Raw genomic sequence first — 19,799 nt, forward strand, 5'->3', positions numbered from 1 at the left:
ATTTTTTAGACTTTTAAACTTTAATTACCGCTGCTGCGGTCCCCCCCACCCTTGTGTGTGTGGGGGGAGCGCAACTTCCAACAGGAGTCATTTGGGGGGGCTCTTGGGAAAAAAGGTTGGGAACCACTGACCGAGAAGAGCATCAGGACACACTGTTTTAGACATATGATAGCTATGTGACAACGGTTAACATGATGATTCAGCCTCTATGGAGATAGACATATGACTGTCATGTTTATTGCTTACGTGGGCCTTAGCTAATCTGAACTAAGCACAGAATACTGCTTTGAACCGGTATACAGTATGCATCTTGTCACTGAATAACACCCTCTCTTGTATGTAAAGGACACTGTGGTGGGAACTATTTGTCCCATGCAGCTCTGTATGTGATGACTACTTCTATTCTTGCAAGGATAATAAATACATGTATCCTGATATTGAAGCTCAAGCCGGTGACGAGTGATATTTTCCTAACGGTACTCACAGATAGTATCAAGCCATAACCGGTTAGAGGTCTCGCTGTTGACGGCGTTGCTGGCCACACAGCGGTACCAGCCGGTGTGGTTGCGGTTGACGTCGGTCACGTTGATGACGCCGTTGTTTCCCTGTGCAAAAACTGAGATGTTGCCGCTCCGGGTCTCATGCTGCCACACATACCGAATCGGCCCAGTCCCATTTTCCAGATTACAGCTCATCCACATTGTAGATCCCTCCACTGGAGAGACATCGCTCATCAGGAGGTAAGGCTTACTTACAGGAACTGTATTCAAGACAAGGTCACAAACATGTTGACATGTTTACGGTCTCTCAAGAACATCTGCTTTCAGATTATATCTCTGAAGAAAGTGTGTAAGGTCTTACCTCGGACAGTGAGGTGCACGTAGTAGTAGTAGACTACCGGCTCCCCTGGCATGTCGTAGAAAGCCTGGCAGGTGTAGAGGCCATGTGCGGCCGCGGGCAGCTGCTCGATACTCACAGATGCACTGTTTGAGATGATGGAGAGCCGCCCCAGCGTCTTAGCCAGCTTCTGGATCCTCGGCCCTTTCCCCAAATCCAACACCACAGCTTTAATAGCTTCAGTCCCGGGCTTTGTGAAGCTCCAGATGTACACGTCAGGTAAGGTTGTACCGCACTCAAGGATCACCGCTTTGCCCAGAACACCATACACACTGGTATCCCGATACAAAACCTCCCAGTTTTCGTTAATCTTCACCTCTGTAGGAGAACAGGATACACAGACATGCAAACAAATGTGTTTTTGAGTGTGTTTAACTCGTGTTGTGGGGACTTAAAGCCGTTATCCGTGAGGACTCGGCTTTCTTTTGGGGAGAAAATGCAAGTCCCTATGACGTAAATCAGGGTGAGACTTGGTTTAAGGTTAGGTTCAAAATGAAGGTTGGGTTTAGGATCAGGCAAGTAGCGGTTATGGTTAGGGAAGAAATGAATGTAAGTCAATGTAATGTCCTCTGAAGTGATGGAAACATGACTGTGTGTGTGAAGGAAAACGAGATGGGGGTGTCATTTGCCCTGTGAGTGTTCAGTTGCAGGATTGATTACACGTTAAGTTACACGGTAATAGTTCAATAAGGGGTTCATAAACAGGTAGGCGGATTAGTCAAAGTATTTTCCAGCCACATTCAATAGATCAACCGTCTTTTCTTTTTGTATGCTCTTATCTTCCTCGATTATCTCCAAATTGAATTTCATTGCAGTGAACTTTTTGACATCACTATTTTCTCAGAGTAAGAGCCTGATTGATTAATTGTCAACACCAATATATGTGTCTATAAGGGTATTGTATCAGTATCAGTTAGTGTATAGGTCAGCCAATATGTGACGAGACCTGACTGAACAAAGATTAGTTTGAGCAAATGTAAACAATGTCGCTATAGTTTTTTCACCACACACATTTTAGATTACAACTGTGAAACTTCCCACTTTTTAAAAGCCTTGCTCACAAGTAGCCAATATATTTATTACTGTTTTGATATACCTCTATAAAAAGTACAGTATCAAATATGGACATTAAGCATATTGTGCTGTACTCCAGTACAGTTGTATTAGTCTTAATAGCAGTTCTTCTCATTTGTTTGAATATGTATCAAACACATACGTATAAATGAATTCAAAGATATTGGAAAGTCCTTACCATATGTTGTGGAGGTCACCAGGCTTGCAGGTAGAAACAAAAAGGCCAGCCCTAGCAGTTGGGCCACCATGGTATCATGATGATCCTGAGTCAAATAATCCCTTTATTGCCAAATATGTAGCAGAGATGATAAAAAGGTGAAGCTTTCAGACCCTAAACATCTACTATCAGGTTCCCTCGGCTGCTAAAGGTCGCATCCTTTCCTCTCAGGTCCTGACGTTTTTGGGAGAATCCCGTTGCAGGCACTGACTTCAACAGACTGAGAGTAGGAAGGCACGGAGGGTTACTAAACTGATTTGAGCTCAATTATTCATGTATTTTGTCTTTCTCTCTATCCCTCTATCCTTCTATCTTTCTCCTGCAGGGTTAGAATAACACGGTGATACGGAGCTCATCTATTATAGACACTTGGGTGGACAGGTTAGCCTTTCACACACACAATTGCACTTAAGCACGCACCTGCACATTAACTAATAATAAGGTCCTAACATGAACATTCCTCCACACAGGCTGTCATGTTGATCTGGACTTAAATATAATTGTTTATATTTATGGTGTGCAAATGTTTGTTTTTCACCACGTTGATACTGGTGCAGTTTTGCAAAAGTATGAATGCTGACCAATCTGTTGTTAAGATATTAACATCATCTTTTCAGCCAGCAGAGATTAAAAAGCGTTTATACTGTCTTACATTTTCCTTTGCCCTTTGTTTGTTCTAGTGCAAGTTTAAGAAAGAGCAGAGTAAAACGATTGATTGGATAAGAATTAAAATAGATTTTGAAATCTGACATCTCGGCGATGGTCTGTGTTTCCTCACAATGACAGCCACGACGCTGCAGGCCGCCATTTAAAGATGTGAAGATAATGAGATGCTTAACCGACAAACAAAGAAATATTCGTATTCAGTGTTTTAAAGAATCCTTATTTGAGTGATGTTTTATGAAAGAGGAGGTGGAGGAAATGTTAAGTGGAGCCATGAAATGTGAGACTTGCGTCATGAATGAATGAAGGACAGAGATCAGTTTACTCACTTGGCAGAGACCGAAATGCAGCAGGAACTAAACCGACACTGAGTCAGCCACATTTCAATGAGGTCTTAGTTCATCAATCCGCATCAAAAGAACACTGCGATCAAGTGAAATAACACAAACATAAGAAATATATTGCTCTTCCGTGCTAGAAGGCAGTGTGTATAAATGTACTTTGAAACAAAAAACGTTGTTTACAGAACAAATTGAATAATTAGCAATTTCAGTTTTTTTTTTTTCTTTCTTAACATTTTTTACATCCTTAATTGTTACCAACTTTTACATTTTCCTACTTGTAAAGCAGTAAAATAGCACGAGTTGTCAGACATGAATTTATATACTGCTTGTTTGAGAGCGCTAGCGTAATGCTGATTGGTTTGCTGAAGAAAAAAAGGCAGGCAATTTGTGAAACTAAGACATAACAAGCAACTTTCTTGTGCTCCAGAGGCAGCCGCAGCCATCTGGTGGTGAGGCAATACTCTCCTAAGAATTTGACTTTGAAGCTTTCTGTGCCACATTTAGCTGAAGAGAAAGGATATGAAAAGAGGGAAGCTCGGGGATGCAGAGCTGGCTGCTGCTGAAGCTAAACTGAACATCAAGGCTGGAAAGTCTGTGAACGCACCATGAGAGCTGGGCACTGTGGGTTTTTAGCTGCTCGGTTGCCTGGAGATTTGTGCATTTATTGTCTGAGATTTCATCAGCACACAAAGCTGCTTTAGCCTCAGAGCAGCATGGGACAGAAAATATAAATAATACCAGTTTTGATCCCCAAAACAAACATGCTCTCGATTGTTTTAAGCCAGTTGGGTGTACTTTAATGCCAGAGGGATACAAATGAAGTTAATACAACTTACTCTTAAACCTGCAGGAGCTGATTTGCGTATTGGCTTATGGGCAGCACAAAGAAGCTTTAATCCAAACCCTGACATATTATCTTCTTATAAAGTTGATATGGCTAACAGTGTGCATACAGTTGTCTATGTGTCCAGCAGTTAAGGTGCATAATCAATATTTATTTCTGTCATGTATACCTGATGAATTTTAATTCAATATTCATTCTCATTTGTTCTGGTCTCCACCAACTGATGAAAATATCTGGCTCTCTGGTAAAGGCTCCACTATTTGTACTAACTGTGTCCATCTGCTTATTGAGCAGGTACTTTATATTTGGGTTTTAAAAGAGGACATATTCTGCTCATTTTCAAGATCATCTGTATTTTGTTCCTCTACTGCAGTGTTTCTCAAAGTGGGGGGTGGGGGGCGCAGAGGCATGACAGGGGGGGCGCAAGAGACCAGGAGGAACATTTGATATGACCGGCAGAACTTACACTTAGAAACCTATGAGGGCGCTGTAGGACACAGGTGTGTAATGTACATGTTGAGTATGGAAGGTCAATAGGTCTCTCAGTGTTTAGATTACCCACTGAGATTAGTTATCTCAGTGGGTCTCCAACGGTTTGCTCACGATTAATGTAAACAATTATCTCCGCGGCACACGTTTATATGATCATTATAGTTATAAAAAAATAAGAGAATAAATGAAAAACAGGTATGAAATACTATATGACAGTAAAACAAGAATACAGTTTAAAAGGGGAGTGATTTGTAAAATATCCATAAGGAAATAGAAAATCTGTTTACAGTTGTGTTTCATCTGGGTGTTGAGAGATGTATCCATAGATCTCTTAATGTTGCTCTCAAAGTGCACCAGATTGATGCTTTTAACTTCAATATTTAAAAAAAAAATCTTCCACTCCCCACTTATAAAAATAGCACTTTACCCCTGCTTACTCCTTTATGCCGTAAAACATCAAGCTACCCCACAGCACCCCCAAAAGACAATCTCTGGCACCGCCACTGAGCCTGCAACCCCGTTGTGAAGAAATGTGCAGTGCCGAACAGGCTCATTGCAGCCACAATGATAAGACACACTTTTTTGCCAAATATCAGCATTTTCTTTCTTTTCATTTTTTTGCACATATTGCAAAGTGGCAAAGTATTATCACTTATTGTTCTAGCAAAGGGATTGCACAATTGTATTTCTTTTTTTGACCACACAGACTTATGGAGCATTGTTTTATTATCACTGTTCTAGCAAAGTGATGTTTTGTTTTTTTTGAAAGGAATGCTCACGTTCATATTGATGTATTTTAATAAATGTTAGTTGGCCCATTACGTGACTATTTGTGTTGGGGGGGCCCCGACTTTTTTTTTTTGTCCAAAGGGGGGCCTGACGGGAAAAGTTTGAGAACCACTGACCTACTGTGACATGTTTCCAGGCTCTTATATTCAAAAAGGTCTTTATTTTTCTCATACTGCCTGTGCTGCAGCACCTCTTTTCACCCTCTGTCTGAAACCAGAGCCCAGTCTGCTCTGATTGGTTAGCTAGCCAGCTCTGTTGTGATTGGTCAACCACTTAGAGATGTATTTTCCCTTAGCCTACGTACAATATGTGGGAGCGCTAGCCAATCAGGGTTTCCGCTAGGATTTTTTCTCGCCGGTCAAATGTCAGGACAGAATTCATTTTACCCGACAAATTTGAAACTTACCGGTCATGTTTCAATAATGATAATAATAATTGTGTAGCAGAGTTTCCGTTAGCAGGTAATTACCGGACTATGACCGGATATGCTGATATTTAAAACTCAGTTAATTGGAGTCATTTTTCTATCGCTTCAGTTTATAATCGTAACAGATGGAAAAATTTAGATTCATTTTTCAATAAATGATTCCACAAACAACAAACAACATCATTATTATATTCAAACAAACTAATTGTAATAGATGAAGTACATTATTCAAAAGTTTACATTAACTTTGAATAATAACACGGGAGAAACGGATCCTCTCTCTCCCTCTCCCTCTCTCCCTCTCCCTCTCTCGCTCTCTCCTGACAGCCCGTCAGTTTCTCATGCAGCGCGCTAAACAGTGGGCTTATGCCAGGTGATTATGCAGCGGCTGATCTGATCTCTCTCGGGTCCGGTTACACTTCACTTGCGTTTATGTCCATATCGATCAGATCCAGCTCTCCTGATCGGCCTTTATAGAGAGCACAGATCAAACTATTAAGAGTGAATATCGGCCGATAATGACTGGCGGCTGATCGATCGGAGCATCCCTAATTATTAGCGGACATTTTGACCGGCAGGTTTTGAATTTACCGGTTTTTATTACATTTTACCAGCTAAAAACCGGTAATTACTGGCTAACGGAAACCCTGCAGCCAATAGAAGTGAATGTGTTACATAGTGATGTAACTATGTTATGGAAATAAACAAAGGACTACAATTGAGGTGTTTCAGGCAGGAGGGCGCGGTGTTGTGGTGCTTTGCAGATAATTTAGATGCACAAAAAACCTATAAAACACACTACAGTAAAGATAAAAACCCAAAAAGCATAATAGGGCCCCTTTAAAGATGTTTTCATTCAGCAGTAAGACTGAACCAGCTGTGCATGTATTATGGGCCCCATAAAACTGTCCTCACAGCTGAGGGAAACAGCTGTACATGTATGACAGTTACACTGCGATACAGGTCACATTGATACAGGTATACATAATGATTTTTATTGAAATGCTAAAAATTCAAGGCTCATCCAACAACCAGTGTCAATGAATACTACAATGTACAGATACCACAAATAAAAACATCAATTTCATATATCACAAAATGTTTTCAGTAAATAAAAATGTTTATAGATTTTTTTTCTTTCCAAGAAAAACATAAATAATACAAAATACAAGCACAATAAAAGTATTACATCATACAAACCTGAGGCCCGGTGTTCCTCAGTAAAAGGATAACGCAGACAACGCAGGATAAAGAGATTAAGTCAGAAAATGATACCATCGAGAGGATAAAGGGTGAACCACATCGGACATCAAAAGGTAATCCTATTCATTAGTTCAGAGTATTTTCCAATCAAATGTTATACATCCATGCAATATACACAAATGACAGTCATCTCTTATTCAACGTGACCTTCCTCTATCCTACACATCTGAAACATGGTTCAATAATCTTCCCTTTTTCATGAATAAAACACATAATACACACAACACAATAAAAGACCAACCGAAAGGGAAGAAAAGTTTCAAAATGTAACTGAATTCCAAGTCCAAAAAACAAAGATGTATTGTCTTTTGACCTCCAGAGCCATCCACAATGAGGGATTGAGTGCAGGGACACTGCCAGGGTTAAACAAATGTTCCTCCTCGTTGGAAAGGTTAGAGTTTAAATTGTGTCGTTTAATCTGGAGCTCACTTTGAGAGGTTTGAGTCTGTGCCAGCGTCAGTTCAGACGTACTGCTCTTTGGGAAAAGTGTACGCCGCCACTCCCGGAGGAGGAGAAGACATGCCCGGTACAGATGGGTATTTAAAGATGGCCATGGTGTGTGAAGGTGGAGAGAAGGTATTTTTTGGCGTGCTGTTGCCGCTGCTGCTGGTGGCAGGGGTTGGTTGTGAGGAAGGGTAAGGGTGCTGGGGGAGAAATGAGAGAGGAGGGTTGATGGGAGGGGAGTAGGGCTCTGGGTAATCCTCCTTGTTGCAGGCCAGTCTGTAGCTCACATAGTCTGCTGTGTTGGGAAGCTCTTCGTAGAACCGCCCTGCGTGCTGTGGAGAAATTAGACACATTTGTTCAAACTCACATCCACATTATAAATGTTCTTCTAAGAATCTACCTGTCTCAGTTCGAGTTAAGATGTGTATTTCTTATCTGTTTTTCAATTGTACTTAACACGTATCATTTTATTCTTTAAATCCTATAATCAGAGTTTCCTGACCAAGTGCTACAGAGCAATGTGTAATAGATGGGAGTGCCCATTCCCTTTGAGTTCAGCATTGTTTGAAATTGGATAACATTTTTTCTTAGATTTAATAGCTCCAATAAAACAAATTAATTTTACATTTTGTCGTGATAAATGATGTTATGACAGACCCCTTAAATACATTCCTTCTTATACATTATGAACATATTACACAGCTTCAATTAATATCAACATAAACAATAGTGTAATAAGAGTGCTGTGTATTTTCACACATCTGGGCTGATCTCCAAAAAACACACAGAATATGGCTACAATTATCATTAAAAATGACTCCAAAACAACTCTATATTTACTTCACAAATATGTTTTGTAAATAATGATTGGGATATCAGAGAGGTAAATGTCAATGAGAGACAGAAGATCTACTTGGGCTGTTGTTGTTTTTGTTTAAATGAGTGACTAGTTCAATTACACCTTTGTTATTGACACACAAAAGGCCTTTTTCACAGCAGACATCTTAACATGCCATACTAGGGAAAGCACAGGTGTTGTTGATAACATTCAAGGTGTCTATTCAAGTGTCCCATAAAGGACTGATGGTGAGCCAGCCTGCACAATACCAGGACCCTCAAAGAGGAAGCTGCTAAATGGAATTCAGCCATCATTCATTTTATTATTAGCACTGCCTTTTCTGCTGTGACATGTCGAAATGTTTTCTGAGAAAAGAGCCTGAAAGAGTTTGGTGACCTCACATGTTTGCAGCACGCATCTAATCAGTGGTCAGCCAAGAATGATTTAATCACCTTTGTCAGTGTACAGACTTCTGCACCTTTTTTTCTTCATAACTACAAAAAAATGTGCAAAAAATATTATATTATTATACAGGTTAGCAAGACACAAATGGTTAAAATACCAGAAGGGAGTCTTAATTAATAAAATAACGGATTTGCACAGATTTAACCTACACACTTCAGATAAAACAAAAGGTGCCATTTTAAAAGCAGCTGCAAAGACTGAAATGCATCGCTACCTGCGTTTCCAAGCATATAGGAAATATGTTGGTGCCCCTGTGCTAGTTTCACCTTTTTAAATGACGTAATATGTAGATATTTGGGTAATAAAATGAGCCTCTGTTTAGGCAAATGACCTTAATTGCCCTAAATCCAGTTCACACAGATCAGTGCAACAGCAACACGCGGTAACACTGAGGTTGTTAGCAGTTTTTCATTTTTAAAGGACACCACGCCCGGAGTATTAATGGAAAAGGTTTAAATCCCAAATCTCTCGGACAGGTTTTAATTTGTCTCCTGCTTCTACACCTCGTCGCTCAAAGTCTAAAAGCATTTCTCTCTGCGTTTGTTCTGCCTACTGCCTTCTTGGCACAAAGGCAACTTAAATAATGAATAATCGCTATCAGCTGCAAAACCTTATGGCTAGTTTCCGGAGTCCATTCTTTGTGATTTCACACGTTTATATTTTAGATATATCCTCTGGGACCGTGTTCACAAAGGCTCTTGTCTTTTCACTGGGCGTAACGGTAAATGGCCCTAAAAGTTACTTTTTTGCTCCCTTTACCGTGTTTTTTTTATGTCTACAGTGATTGGTTGTGAGTGAAAGTGAACTAAAATATAAACACACAATAGCATGAGGAACAAATTAAATCATATGTGAGAAAGAACCATAAATATGATTTTTCTGTAGTAGTCGCATTCTGTATTATTATTATTATGAGCTACAAATGACTGTACTACTTAGACAGCCTCAGCATGTCGGTGATAGCATTCATTTAATCGTTAACTTATTCTACAATTGCGATTTACTTTTAGAACTGCAATGATTGGCTGAATAAATACCACTACAATTTTACGATATGTGGTGAAAATTCAATCTGGATTTAGGATCACTGGCTCGTCTGAACATGTGATATGTAAATTACAAACACAACACGTGGTTACCTGGATGTCGTCTGCTGGTCTTTTCCTTATCGTCTGGGAAAGTTTTGTGGACGGAGAGTCATTTCTGAACAAAGAGAATAAAAGTTAGAAGATGAAGAACATAATAGAGGATAGATGTTGGGACAAAAAAGGGAGTGTTTCCTTACGAGGAGCTGCCTTTTTTACTTCTGATTTTGAGCACCAGCACTGTGATAGTAATGCCCATAAGCACTCCAGCAGCCAGCAATAAGGCGACTACGCTGATGACATCACCCGTTGCTATCTGCGGTAAAGGCTTTTCTAAAATGAAACATACGTTATAAAACATTCCAGCAAACATGTTCCTTTGTTCACAGAGGCGTTGGGGCTATGAAATGAATCCAGACTCAGGATTAACGTACCTATAATGCTGACTTCCACAGAGCCTGATCGGGTCCCGATGCTGTTGGTTGCGTCACACACGTAGGTGCCCTGCAGGTCGTATGTGATCGGCCCCTTCAGGGTCAGGACGTTGTCTCGGATCTCAGCATTGCTCGGTATGGAGCCATTAACCCTGCAGAAAATACAAGAAATGTAAACGTCAACAAGAAGTGCACACAAGTTATTCATCTTAGAGTATCTTCCATCAATATTTTATATCCACTGAGTTCTTTCATTTAAAGATGCAGTGGCCTTAAATGTTTTGAGCTTTGTTTGCTAATTGCATTGTGGAACTTCAATATATGTATCCCATTACAACAAGAGAGAATTAACAAAACAGAAGCAGACAACAACCACATAGTACAACTGAAGACCTGGGGCCTATACTGCGAACCTGGTTCAACCTAACCTGGATATGTTTGAGTTAGCCGGTTGGCCTAATCCAAAACATACGCGCTCTCGCTAAACTGTCCTACGACGCTGGTTATCAAGTGGATCGCTCAAGCCAGCCGTGTCCTATCTAGTTAGGTGCGCGTTCACATGAAAGGGGTGGTATCTGGAGCATTCGACCAATCACAAACATGGAGAAGCGCACTGACAGCGCAGCGTCATACTTCCTGAATGAAAAGTGAACTTTAATACTAGTCAAAAATGAAGAAGTTAAACTTTAAACATCCATGACTTAAACACTTTATCCAGGATAAAAGCCACATAGCTGCACCTGCAAGGTGAATACAGCTGGTAAAAGAAAAAGTGTTTGAATGCGTACATTAACAGGTTTATGATATCACTGCCCGTCTAAAACACGATCTGACTTCAATTATATTTGTCTCGAGTGTTTCGTCAACTTATGTGTTGCTTAAAATAATACTTCTGCATACAGTATGTGACACTGTGAGTGTTGCACGGCCAGATACGGCTCAGCTGACTCAGAAAAGGAGATATATGATACATTATGAAGTGATATGCCGCGGACTGTACTTAATGTACTCTGATCCGGTTACTTATGTTGTGGCCGATATTTAAGTAAGCTTTCTTAACGCTAATGTTATAATAGTCAGATTGCTCTGAAGATGGGAGGTGATATTCTATTAATGTTCCCGTTCACACAGTCGGTGGTTTTTGCCGGCCGTCTTTCCTGCGACGGCAGTTTTTCTGTATTTCCTTTCTCCTGTAATATGACTTGATCGCTTTAAACTCCGCACACTGAACTCTGATTGGTCAGCAGGCGGTGCTTTCACTGAGTTGAGCTCTTAGCCTGCAACCTAACCTGGTCCCGACCAGGTTAGCTGCTTAGCATATATTATCATGGAGATCTAGCCTGCTAAAAAGAGAACCAGCTTCGGATGACCGGAAAGCCGGAGTTTTCCCTGAATTTAGCCGGCTAAGCGAAAATCCTGCTTCGCAGTATACCCCCCTGGTTCACCTGTATACTTGTTGACAGTTAAGGAAAACATGTTATCATCGGAAGTATAACACAAAGTCTCAGGGAAGAAAGTACTCTCCAATATGATTCATATATATTTATATTTTCTGACCCATTTTCAGTGAACATCAATTCACAGACACAACACAGCCTCCATGATACATTGTGATAGAGCATTTTAGCTTTGACAGTAATTCATAGTGAAACACAAACAGCTGTACTCACAGTCTCCACTGATACAGAGAGACGGTCGGGTTGGCATCGGCTTGGCAGCTCAGCTGGACGTTCTCTCGGTTCAGGTACCAGTTTCCATCGTACCCATCCACCACAACATCTGGCTCATCTGGTACGAACAAATAACAGAAAATGATATTGTAATTGTGTTGATATTTGACCGGAGCTTATTGTTATGTGTGTAAAACACTTACACTGAATATCGAGGGTGACACTGTCAGTGAAGACCTCATCGTTGTAGGAGGTGACGCAGGTGAGCATCTCCTTGTGTGTGTCTTTGCTGGGCACCAAAACATATTCACTCTGAACAGTAAACGTCCCGTCGGAGTTCCTGTACTCCCGGTTGGTCGCTTCCCCCGGCACCCTAGTCTCCCATCTGCTCACATTAATAAGGAATCAGGGTCACGACACAGAGATACATCGATAATTTGTAGTTAAGTTGGATTTAAAGGTCACCTATTATGCAAAATCCACTTTTTATGTCTTTTATACATAAACATGTGTCCCCTCTGTGTAAAGAGATTCTGAAAGTTTCAGGACAAAAAATATTCGCTTTCTTTTTGTCCTGATCCATTTATATAACAACCTGTCTGAAAATGAGCTGATCAGATTTTGGCCACTTTATGATGTCATAACGAGTTTTTGGCTTGTGTAACCATTAGCCAATCACCAACCAAGGTAACACCCCCCCACCTTATCACCTGAATCTCCTCCTAGAGCACCATTGAGTTCTTTTTAACCAAATATCTCTCAGAGGGGCGTGGGGAGGGGCTCCTTATTTTCATCTAAAGTAACAGACAGAGAATCAGCACATTTGAAACAGGGCTGAAACAGAGGGGATTATGGGATGCTACAATTATCTGTTTGGTATTTAGAGCCAAACACTTCAGAGACATGTTTTGTATATATATCTGAGAACTATAATATATTGAAGAAAAACAATATAATAGGGGACCTTTAAACAGCTAGAGGTGTTGTTAGAGAATATTTCTTCCTTATTCCTAAGTGTCAAAGAATAATTTTCCCTTACTCCTAAAATATTTAACATTTTCTGTGTGTTGACATTTACGATCAGCCCTGCTCCTTATCTTCCGTAAGGAATATGATAATGCAGTCGTATGTTGATACTATAAGTTGTATGGTTTGACCTAGCGGACATAGGGGGTTTACGCTAAGCTCCACAGATGTGAGAGACATCTCCTGTGTCTGCAGATGTTTACGCCCATCCCCAATATGTGGATTTGACTCTCTGTAAACTAGTTAAAAGGTCTACCAAGATGCGAGGCTGATCAGAATTGACATGACAACCCACCCGTGCAGTCAGAACCTTTTGCTGCTGTGACTTGTGATATGAATTCTCCGGCCGTTGACTTGTAATAAACTACCAGTGTTTGACATCAAAGTTCCAACTCTCCTGTGTCTCTCTGAGTCCTGACTCTCCATTGCTGCAGAAGTTTCCCTTACAGGTGTCACCACACAAGCTCAGTGATAATACTTTTAAGTGTATATAAACACACACACACCGTCCACACACACACACACACACACCTGATGGTACCGGCTGGTTTTCCGTTGGCACAGGTGCAGGTGGCCACTGGTGTTTTTAGATTGGAGGAACGAGCCACCAGCGTCGGCGTTGACAGACTAATCTGAGTAGTTGGGCGAACTGAGGGAAGTAAAATAAACACAAGCATTAAGTTAACGTAGCATGAGAATATTTTTAATAAAATGAATGAGAATTAAGTTTATCTCACAACAGCATATTGAATGGCCTGACAGATAAAAGCTTTAACGTTGACGTTGTTTGGAAACGCAGACTAATGTTCTATTCATACAAATGTCAAATTACGTATGTGGTGTGTTCCTGCATTTGGTAGTATCTACATTTTGTGTACGCAGGTCGTCGCAGGAATGCCCAGATGTATACTAGAATAGCAAGTGTTAAAGTCTATGAAACGTGAGCTTATTTACTCAACTGCATACTGCATTGCATCTCGGTGCCTTTAGGTGGCCATCAATCATGTGTGTTTTGAGACAGTCTAAACACTGGTAATCTGCGACTTTCTTGAGTTTGAATTGTTTTTTGGAACATTTAAATTCCCGATATGTGGTCAGTATAATAAGGCAAGGTCTGTTTGATAATTACTGAAATGTATGTTTTCGATGATGTGAGGGTGTCACGGTGAGACGGCCTACAGATGTATAGTCTATAGACACATATTATATGTACAGTGCTGGATTTGACAGATAGACATATATTAATCATTTGTTAACATAATCTATTTTACAAAATCCATTTGCACACTACAAAGGAGTTTTGAAAATCCATGAAAATAATGGAATGGAATAACGTAAAAATCATGATTTCTGCATTAGAAAACTGCATATTTATATAACAAATATATATCCTAAAATAGTTATTTAAAATAAAAAATGTCTAAATCAACGAGGGATACTTTATGTTTCAATGCCTTAGGGATAGACATTTAGGAAAAGATGTCACGCGCAATGCTTGATATGAATCTGCATCTAGTCCATGGTAATATTAATTTAGCATTAAGACTGAAATCAAGTGGAAACTGCTGGTCCTACAAACCTAGCCTACAAACACCTCTAAAACTGGTCTTAAACTGTATCAGTACAGTTTGAAATTGAAAAAGATTTCAAATGGTGATTTGTATTATGTGCATTCACATTAAACACCCATCAGATATATCTGAGATTAACGGTCTACCTGTATCTCACTGTGGGATCAGCTCCTCTTACCGTACACAGTGAGGTTTACTGTGTTTTCTCTGTTTCCTGCAGGGAACGTGGTGTATTCACAGATGTAGGAGGACTCGTCGGAGAGGCGGAGCGTGGAGAAGGTGATGGTGGTGTCTTCCAGAGACGGAGTCCGCCTCCTCACTGCTCCATTCTTGAATGTGACTCGGTCCCTGAAGGGCGGGGCCACGGACACGCCCAGCGAGGGGTTGGCGATGGCCACGTTCTGCTTCGTGCCATTCACCAGCTTCTGCCACGTTACCTTGAGGAAGAAGGATCGGAGAAATTAAGAAGTCCTTAAGTGAAGACAACCTCTGATATGAATCACAGACAAATTCAACAGTAACATTAGTTATGTATTATTGAGAAGGCAGTGGTTTAAGTCCATAAGGACTGCTCATATTTCAAAAGCAAACCACACCTTCTTTAGAATGTTTTTCTACCACACAGGCAGCCAGTGGTTTTCCTTCATGGCATTACTGGATACATTTCAAACTTGCTTGTATTGTTTTTAGGCGGCAGTGTTGTAGTCAAGTCACCAATTCACGAGTCCAAGTCACTCTCGAGTCACCACTCTTCGAGTCCGAGTCCAAGTCTGAGACATCAAGGGAGAGTCGTAGTCGAGTCCAAGTCCGAATCACCCAAGGAGTGTCCAAGTCGAGTCCGAGTCATCATTACAGTGCTTTCGTGTTATTGGCTGAATCTTTATTTATTGATTAGATCACGTTACTCTGATGATAGTGTTCAAGACAGCCTATATGTCTGAACTCGATCCTTAGAGTAATGTGTTACGGAGCCTTCTCTTCAATATTGTTTCCACATAACGAGCATTTTGCGCTGCTCTTTTCCAATGTGGAAGCAGAATGTGTGAAAGCCTACAGCACAGCATACAGCACGATGCAGGGTGTGTCTCTAGACATCTTTAGACTGGAATAGCGGGGCCCAGTACGTGAACTCGCCTCGCTGGTGCACACGCCAGGATAGAGGACATCAGACTCCAGAGAAAACGTGCTCAAGTCGAGTCCGAGTCATCGTGGGGGAAAAAATTCACGAGTCCAAGTCATCGTACGCGAGAATTCCAGAGTCCAAGTCATCGTGCGCGAGAATTCACGAGTCCAAGTCCGAGTCGCGTCAATCGGTGCGCGAGTCCGAGTCGAGTCACGAGTCCCGAAAATCGGCACTCGAGTCCGAGTCCGGGACTCGAGTACTCCATCTCTGTTAGGCGGTGACTGAAGTAGTGGCTTTCCTAAGTTTTATGGTCTAACTGAAATTATAACAATTTCCTGGAAAATGGGAAATGCGTTCTTTTGCCGGTCGTGAAAACATTTAATTGGCTAAAATATGCTGAAATCCACAAGTTCACGAATGAGTACCTGTGATATCTTGACGGGCGGGGAGCTGTTGATGAACCGACAGCGGAGATCCACCTTTGAGCCAATATACCCCCACCTCCCATCATCCATTTGCACACTCTGGCCATTCATTCCTGGAGGAGAAACACAAAAATACATTTTTAAAGAGGTGTTTGTGCATGTAAATGGTCTGCAAAGGCCAAATCCCCAAAGTTCCCTCCAGAGGGAGCTTCTCTCCAACACACTCCCCTGCCTGAAACGCCTCAATTGGACTTTCATAACATAGTGACGTCACTATTGAACTCACAAGCTGCTTTTGGCTTGGGCTCCAACACATTGTACGTGACACATTGTACATTGTACATTGTACGTGTTTGACCAATCACAACAGAGCCGGCCAGCTAACCAATCAGAGCAGACTGGGCTCTGGTTTCAGACAGAGGGTGAAAGGAGGTGCTGCAGCACAGGCAGTATGAGAAAAATAAAGAACTCTTTTTTGTATTAAAGCATGTAAACATGTAGAGGCACAAAATACAAATTCGAACCTGAAAATGAGCAGAATATGTCTTTTAAATACTTTCACACACAAATGCACATTTTGTTGGCAGCATCAGACTGGCACTCTCTAAGCTGTTCACAGTCAGCACAGCACGGTTGAGCTGATAAAGTGCGCTGAGCTGTCAAAGACACTACATTTCAGCAGCGTGAGAGGTGAGTTGAGGTCGGAGGTCATGGATTAGAGTGAGGTATAAATAAGCACGATTGTGGTTACTGTTACCACTGCCTTACTGATCCTTTTTAACAAATCCAGAGCATCAACACCCACTTTAACACGTGCGTTTGTCAGATTTACTGTAATTCACATCATGATTCCAATAGTAGGTTATGAAGAATACATCTACTGTTTTTCACTATGCAGGATGAATAACAACATTATACTGAACAATACAGCTCAGAACAATGGATGCTCTCATTCTCATACATACATGAATATACAGTGTACACACAGACACAGACGCACGCACACACACACACACACACACACACACACACACACACACACACACACACACACACACACACACACACACACACACACAAATCGTCATTAATCTCTGATTAAAATATAAAATGTCTTGCCTTCAATATGTCTTTGTAACTTCTGTCTTTTTTATAAAGTAATCCTTTTATTTTGTATAGTTAATCCATTTAAAACCCCTCTCCCTCTAGGCTTTGCAGCCACCAAATAATATATACAGTATAACACATGGATATGCATCCGTCATTCAAACTGCTGCCAGTTAAATTATAGTTTAGAACGTTTTTAAAGTATATCAAAGCTATTAAAGTATTCTCAATATATGTATTTGAAATGAAAAATATTGCTTTTGAATGCAGCCTTTTATCACTAAATTTGGAACCTGTATAATACTGGCTAATAGAGTAAACGTTTTGCAAGTTATAAACACTATACACCGTTTTTTCACCAAGATCATGTGAGCTCTGTCAGCTTCCTCCCAAGATTTATTTGGCTTCATAATTAATTTTCATATGAACAACCATTACACAGAAGCAGTAATTGGCAAAACAAATCTTAGATCTAAGACTCCCTTCATGACACTAAAGTAGGCCTCTTGTTAGAGTCACACAACAGAAGGTGGAAAACACTCTGTTGCAAATAAAGAGTAATGTATGTGTGACGAAGTGGCACAAATGTCATGGAAAGTATGTAGTAAGAGCGTAGCTTGGGTTTAGTCAGAAAAATAAAATGTTTCTTCAGATGGTTACTTACAACTTTCTCAAATTAGACAACTGGAAATAATGCTAAGTGAATACAGACTGAATTAAACAGTGTATGCCACACCCAGGGGCGATTTCCATGTTTGACATATTGTATATAAAGCAACAACATATAGACAGGGGGCAATAGTTCAGGGTTCATCACATAATTCAATAGTCTTATATTAATAATGGAGGGGTATTGATTAGTATTGATCAGTCCATTAGTGTTTATGTTGTCTTTTTCCCAAAGGCAGCTGTTAACTCCAGGCTGTTAACCAGAGGGAATGATTTAACCTATCAACAGTATTATCTTGGCATCCCAATATTTTTGTCAGAGCTGTGGAAGAGCTTTTTTAGCAGACAGTATACCAGTAGAAAAGTAATGATGTATTTATGTAACATATAAATAATGTTTTTTGTGGAAATGTTTTATGAACTTGAATTGACATGGACTGAACTCAAGCAGAACAAGGGTCAGTACCCTCTTTCTTTCTGACATTTTAAACCTCTAACTCTGTAGTTTAATATAATCTGAAATTAACGGATACAATCTGTCCATTGTTTTTTTCTTGTTCTCTTGACTCTAATCATGGTGCGCAATTTGTTACATCAACAGGTTTGAGAGTGCTCGCAAAATGGCATTAAAACAATCGTATTCATGTTTAAATGACTTTACCGGCACTAGCCTGATTGCATTGTGGGTAATGTAGTTGCCAGGTGTTGAAAAAGAGAGAAGTAAAATATGTTTGTGGTTCTGCTGCATCAATTTTTTTTTTTAAACCGTTAATCATGAATCTTACAATACTATAGGAGAGCTACAGTAAATGCTAAATCGGTGGAGTACTCTGTTTAATTTGGATGACTTGTAACAAGCCCTGACAACGCCATAAACCCGTGTTTCCCCAGTCACAATCCATTAGATCTGTCCGTACAACCAGCCGTCACTCTCCTGATAGGCTTAGACCAAGCTTAATGTGTGGCGTGACCCAGGGGTCAATTATGGGTCCCATCCTGTTGTCTGTGTACCTGCTGCTATATCTCTCGCTGAATCCCTAGACTAGAATACAAATCAGAACAGATTGAAAAAAATGTTTTGCAGAACAAATATATAAAACCTTAAATAAAGCTGCTGCCTTAACTGTACACACAATTTCTCAAAATTGACGTAAAATAATTTTTAAATCGGATGTCAAAAATCTTGCCATAAAGACAGACCTCTCTTTAAATTTTGAGCATCCTGGGAATTCATTGCTGCAGACCGGTTTCTTTCCAGTACAGTATATACAAATTACAACATATTTGCAAACCTAAGAATTTGCAAAAAGCCATTCATGCTTTTATTACATCTCAACTAGTCCAGAACTCCAAGACTTTTAACTGAACCAATATACAATTGGGGTTTCTTTTCCCAGACATATTTCTACATTAATAATCGATTCAACCTAATAGAGAGAACAACTTGAATTTTATGTGTACAGTTTAATTGTGTGTGGCAGATCCCTAAAACACGTCTTTATTTTAAGAGACCTTTGGACTATAACCTGCTAAGGGGTGAATAAGAAGTCTTCAGCCCTATGTTAGAAATGGCATGATGACAAACAAAATCCTTTAAAAACGAGGTGAATAAAGGTCAACCACAGACTGAGCCTTAGCGAGGAAACGGAAAGTCCATCAGCTTTGAAATACAGGAGACTTAAGTTCTTTGCAAACCCGCAAATCTCTCTAAACACCGAGAATACAGATGGATTCCCACAGTTCAGTTTAACCTTCCATAAACCAGCAGAAATCAACAAATCTCTCACAAGAATAAGACCCTGTGATATTCAAACTGCAGGTTGGCTTTGCAACCACCTACAACGTTTGAGAAATGTTAATGATTATCTGGCTTCATAGGTAACTTTGAGATATTAAATCAGCATCTCACAAGATCACAAGAATTAAAATTAA

General features: G+C 40.2%; 1 protein-coding gene across 3 annotated transcripts in view; it reads right to left on the reverse strand.

Annotated features, from left to right (window-relative positions):
* Nucleotides 1–6,627: 6,627 nt before the first annotated feature.
* nectin1a (nectin cell adhesion molecule 1a) overlaps nucleotides 6,628–19,799 on the reverse strand; it is a 19,516-nt gene continuing 6,344 nt past the window's right edge. Inside the window, exons 1-10 of one of the 3 annotated variants that reach the window (XM_071205433.1) lie at nucleotides 16,092–16,394; nucleotides 14,722–14,980; nucleotides 13,504–13,621; nucleotides 12,150–12,331; nucleotides 11,947–12,064; nucleotides 10,277–10,428; nucleotides 10,043–10,175; nucleotides 9,897–9,960; nucleotides 8,745–8,786; nucleotides 7,702–7,786 (exon numbers count right to left, since the gene is read on the reverse strand). In XM_071205433.1, coding sequence (XP_071061534.1) covers nucleotides 8,781–8,786; nucleotides 9,897–9,960; nucleotides 10,043–10,175; nucleotides 10,277–10,428; nucleotides 11,947–12,064; nucleotides 12,150–12,331; nucleotides 13,504–13,621; nucleotides 14,722–14,980; nucleotides 16,092–16,349 — 1,290 coding nt within the window. In that variant the 5' untranslated portion in view covers nucleotides 16,350–16,394 and the 3' untranslated portion in view covers nucleotides 7,702–7,786; nucleotides 8,745–8,780. Of the gene's footprint in view, nucleotides 7,787–8,744; nucleotides 8,787–9,896; nucleotides 9,961–10,042; nucleotides 10,176–10,276; nucleotides 10,429–11,946; nucleotides 12,065–12,149; nucleotides 12,332–13,503; nucleotides 13,622–14,721; nucleotides 14,981–16,091; nucleotides 16,395–19,799 lie in introns of those variants that run through there. The other 2 variants (XM_034098476.1, XM_071205432.1) reach the window with 2 other exon arrangements.

Source organism: Pseudochaenichthys georgianus, chromosome 14 (assembly GCF_902827115.2).
Source record: "Pseudochaenichthys georgianus chromosome 14, fPseGeo1.2, whole genome shotgun sequence".
NCBI classification, from domain to species: domain Eukaryota; kingdom Metazoa; phylum Chordata; class Actinopteri; order Perciformes; family Channichthyidae; genus Pseudochaenichthys; species Pseudochaenichthys georgianus.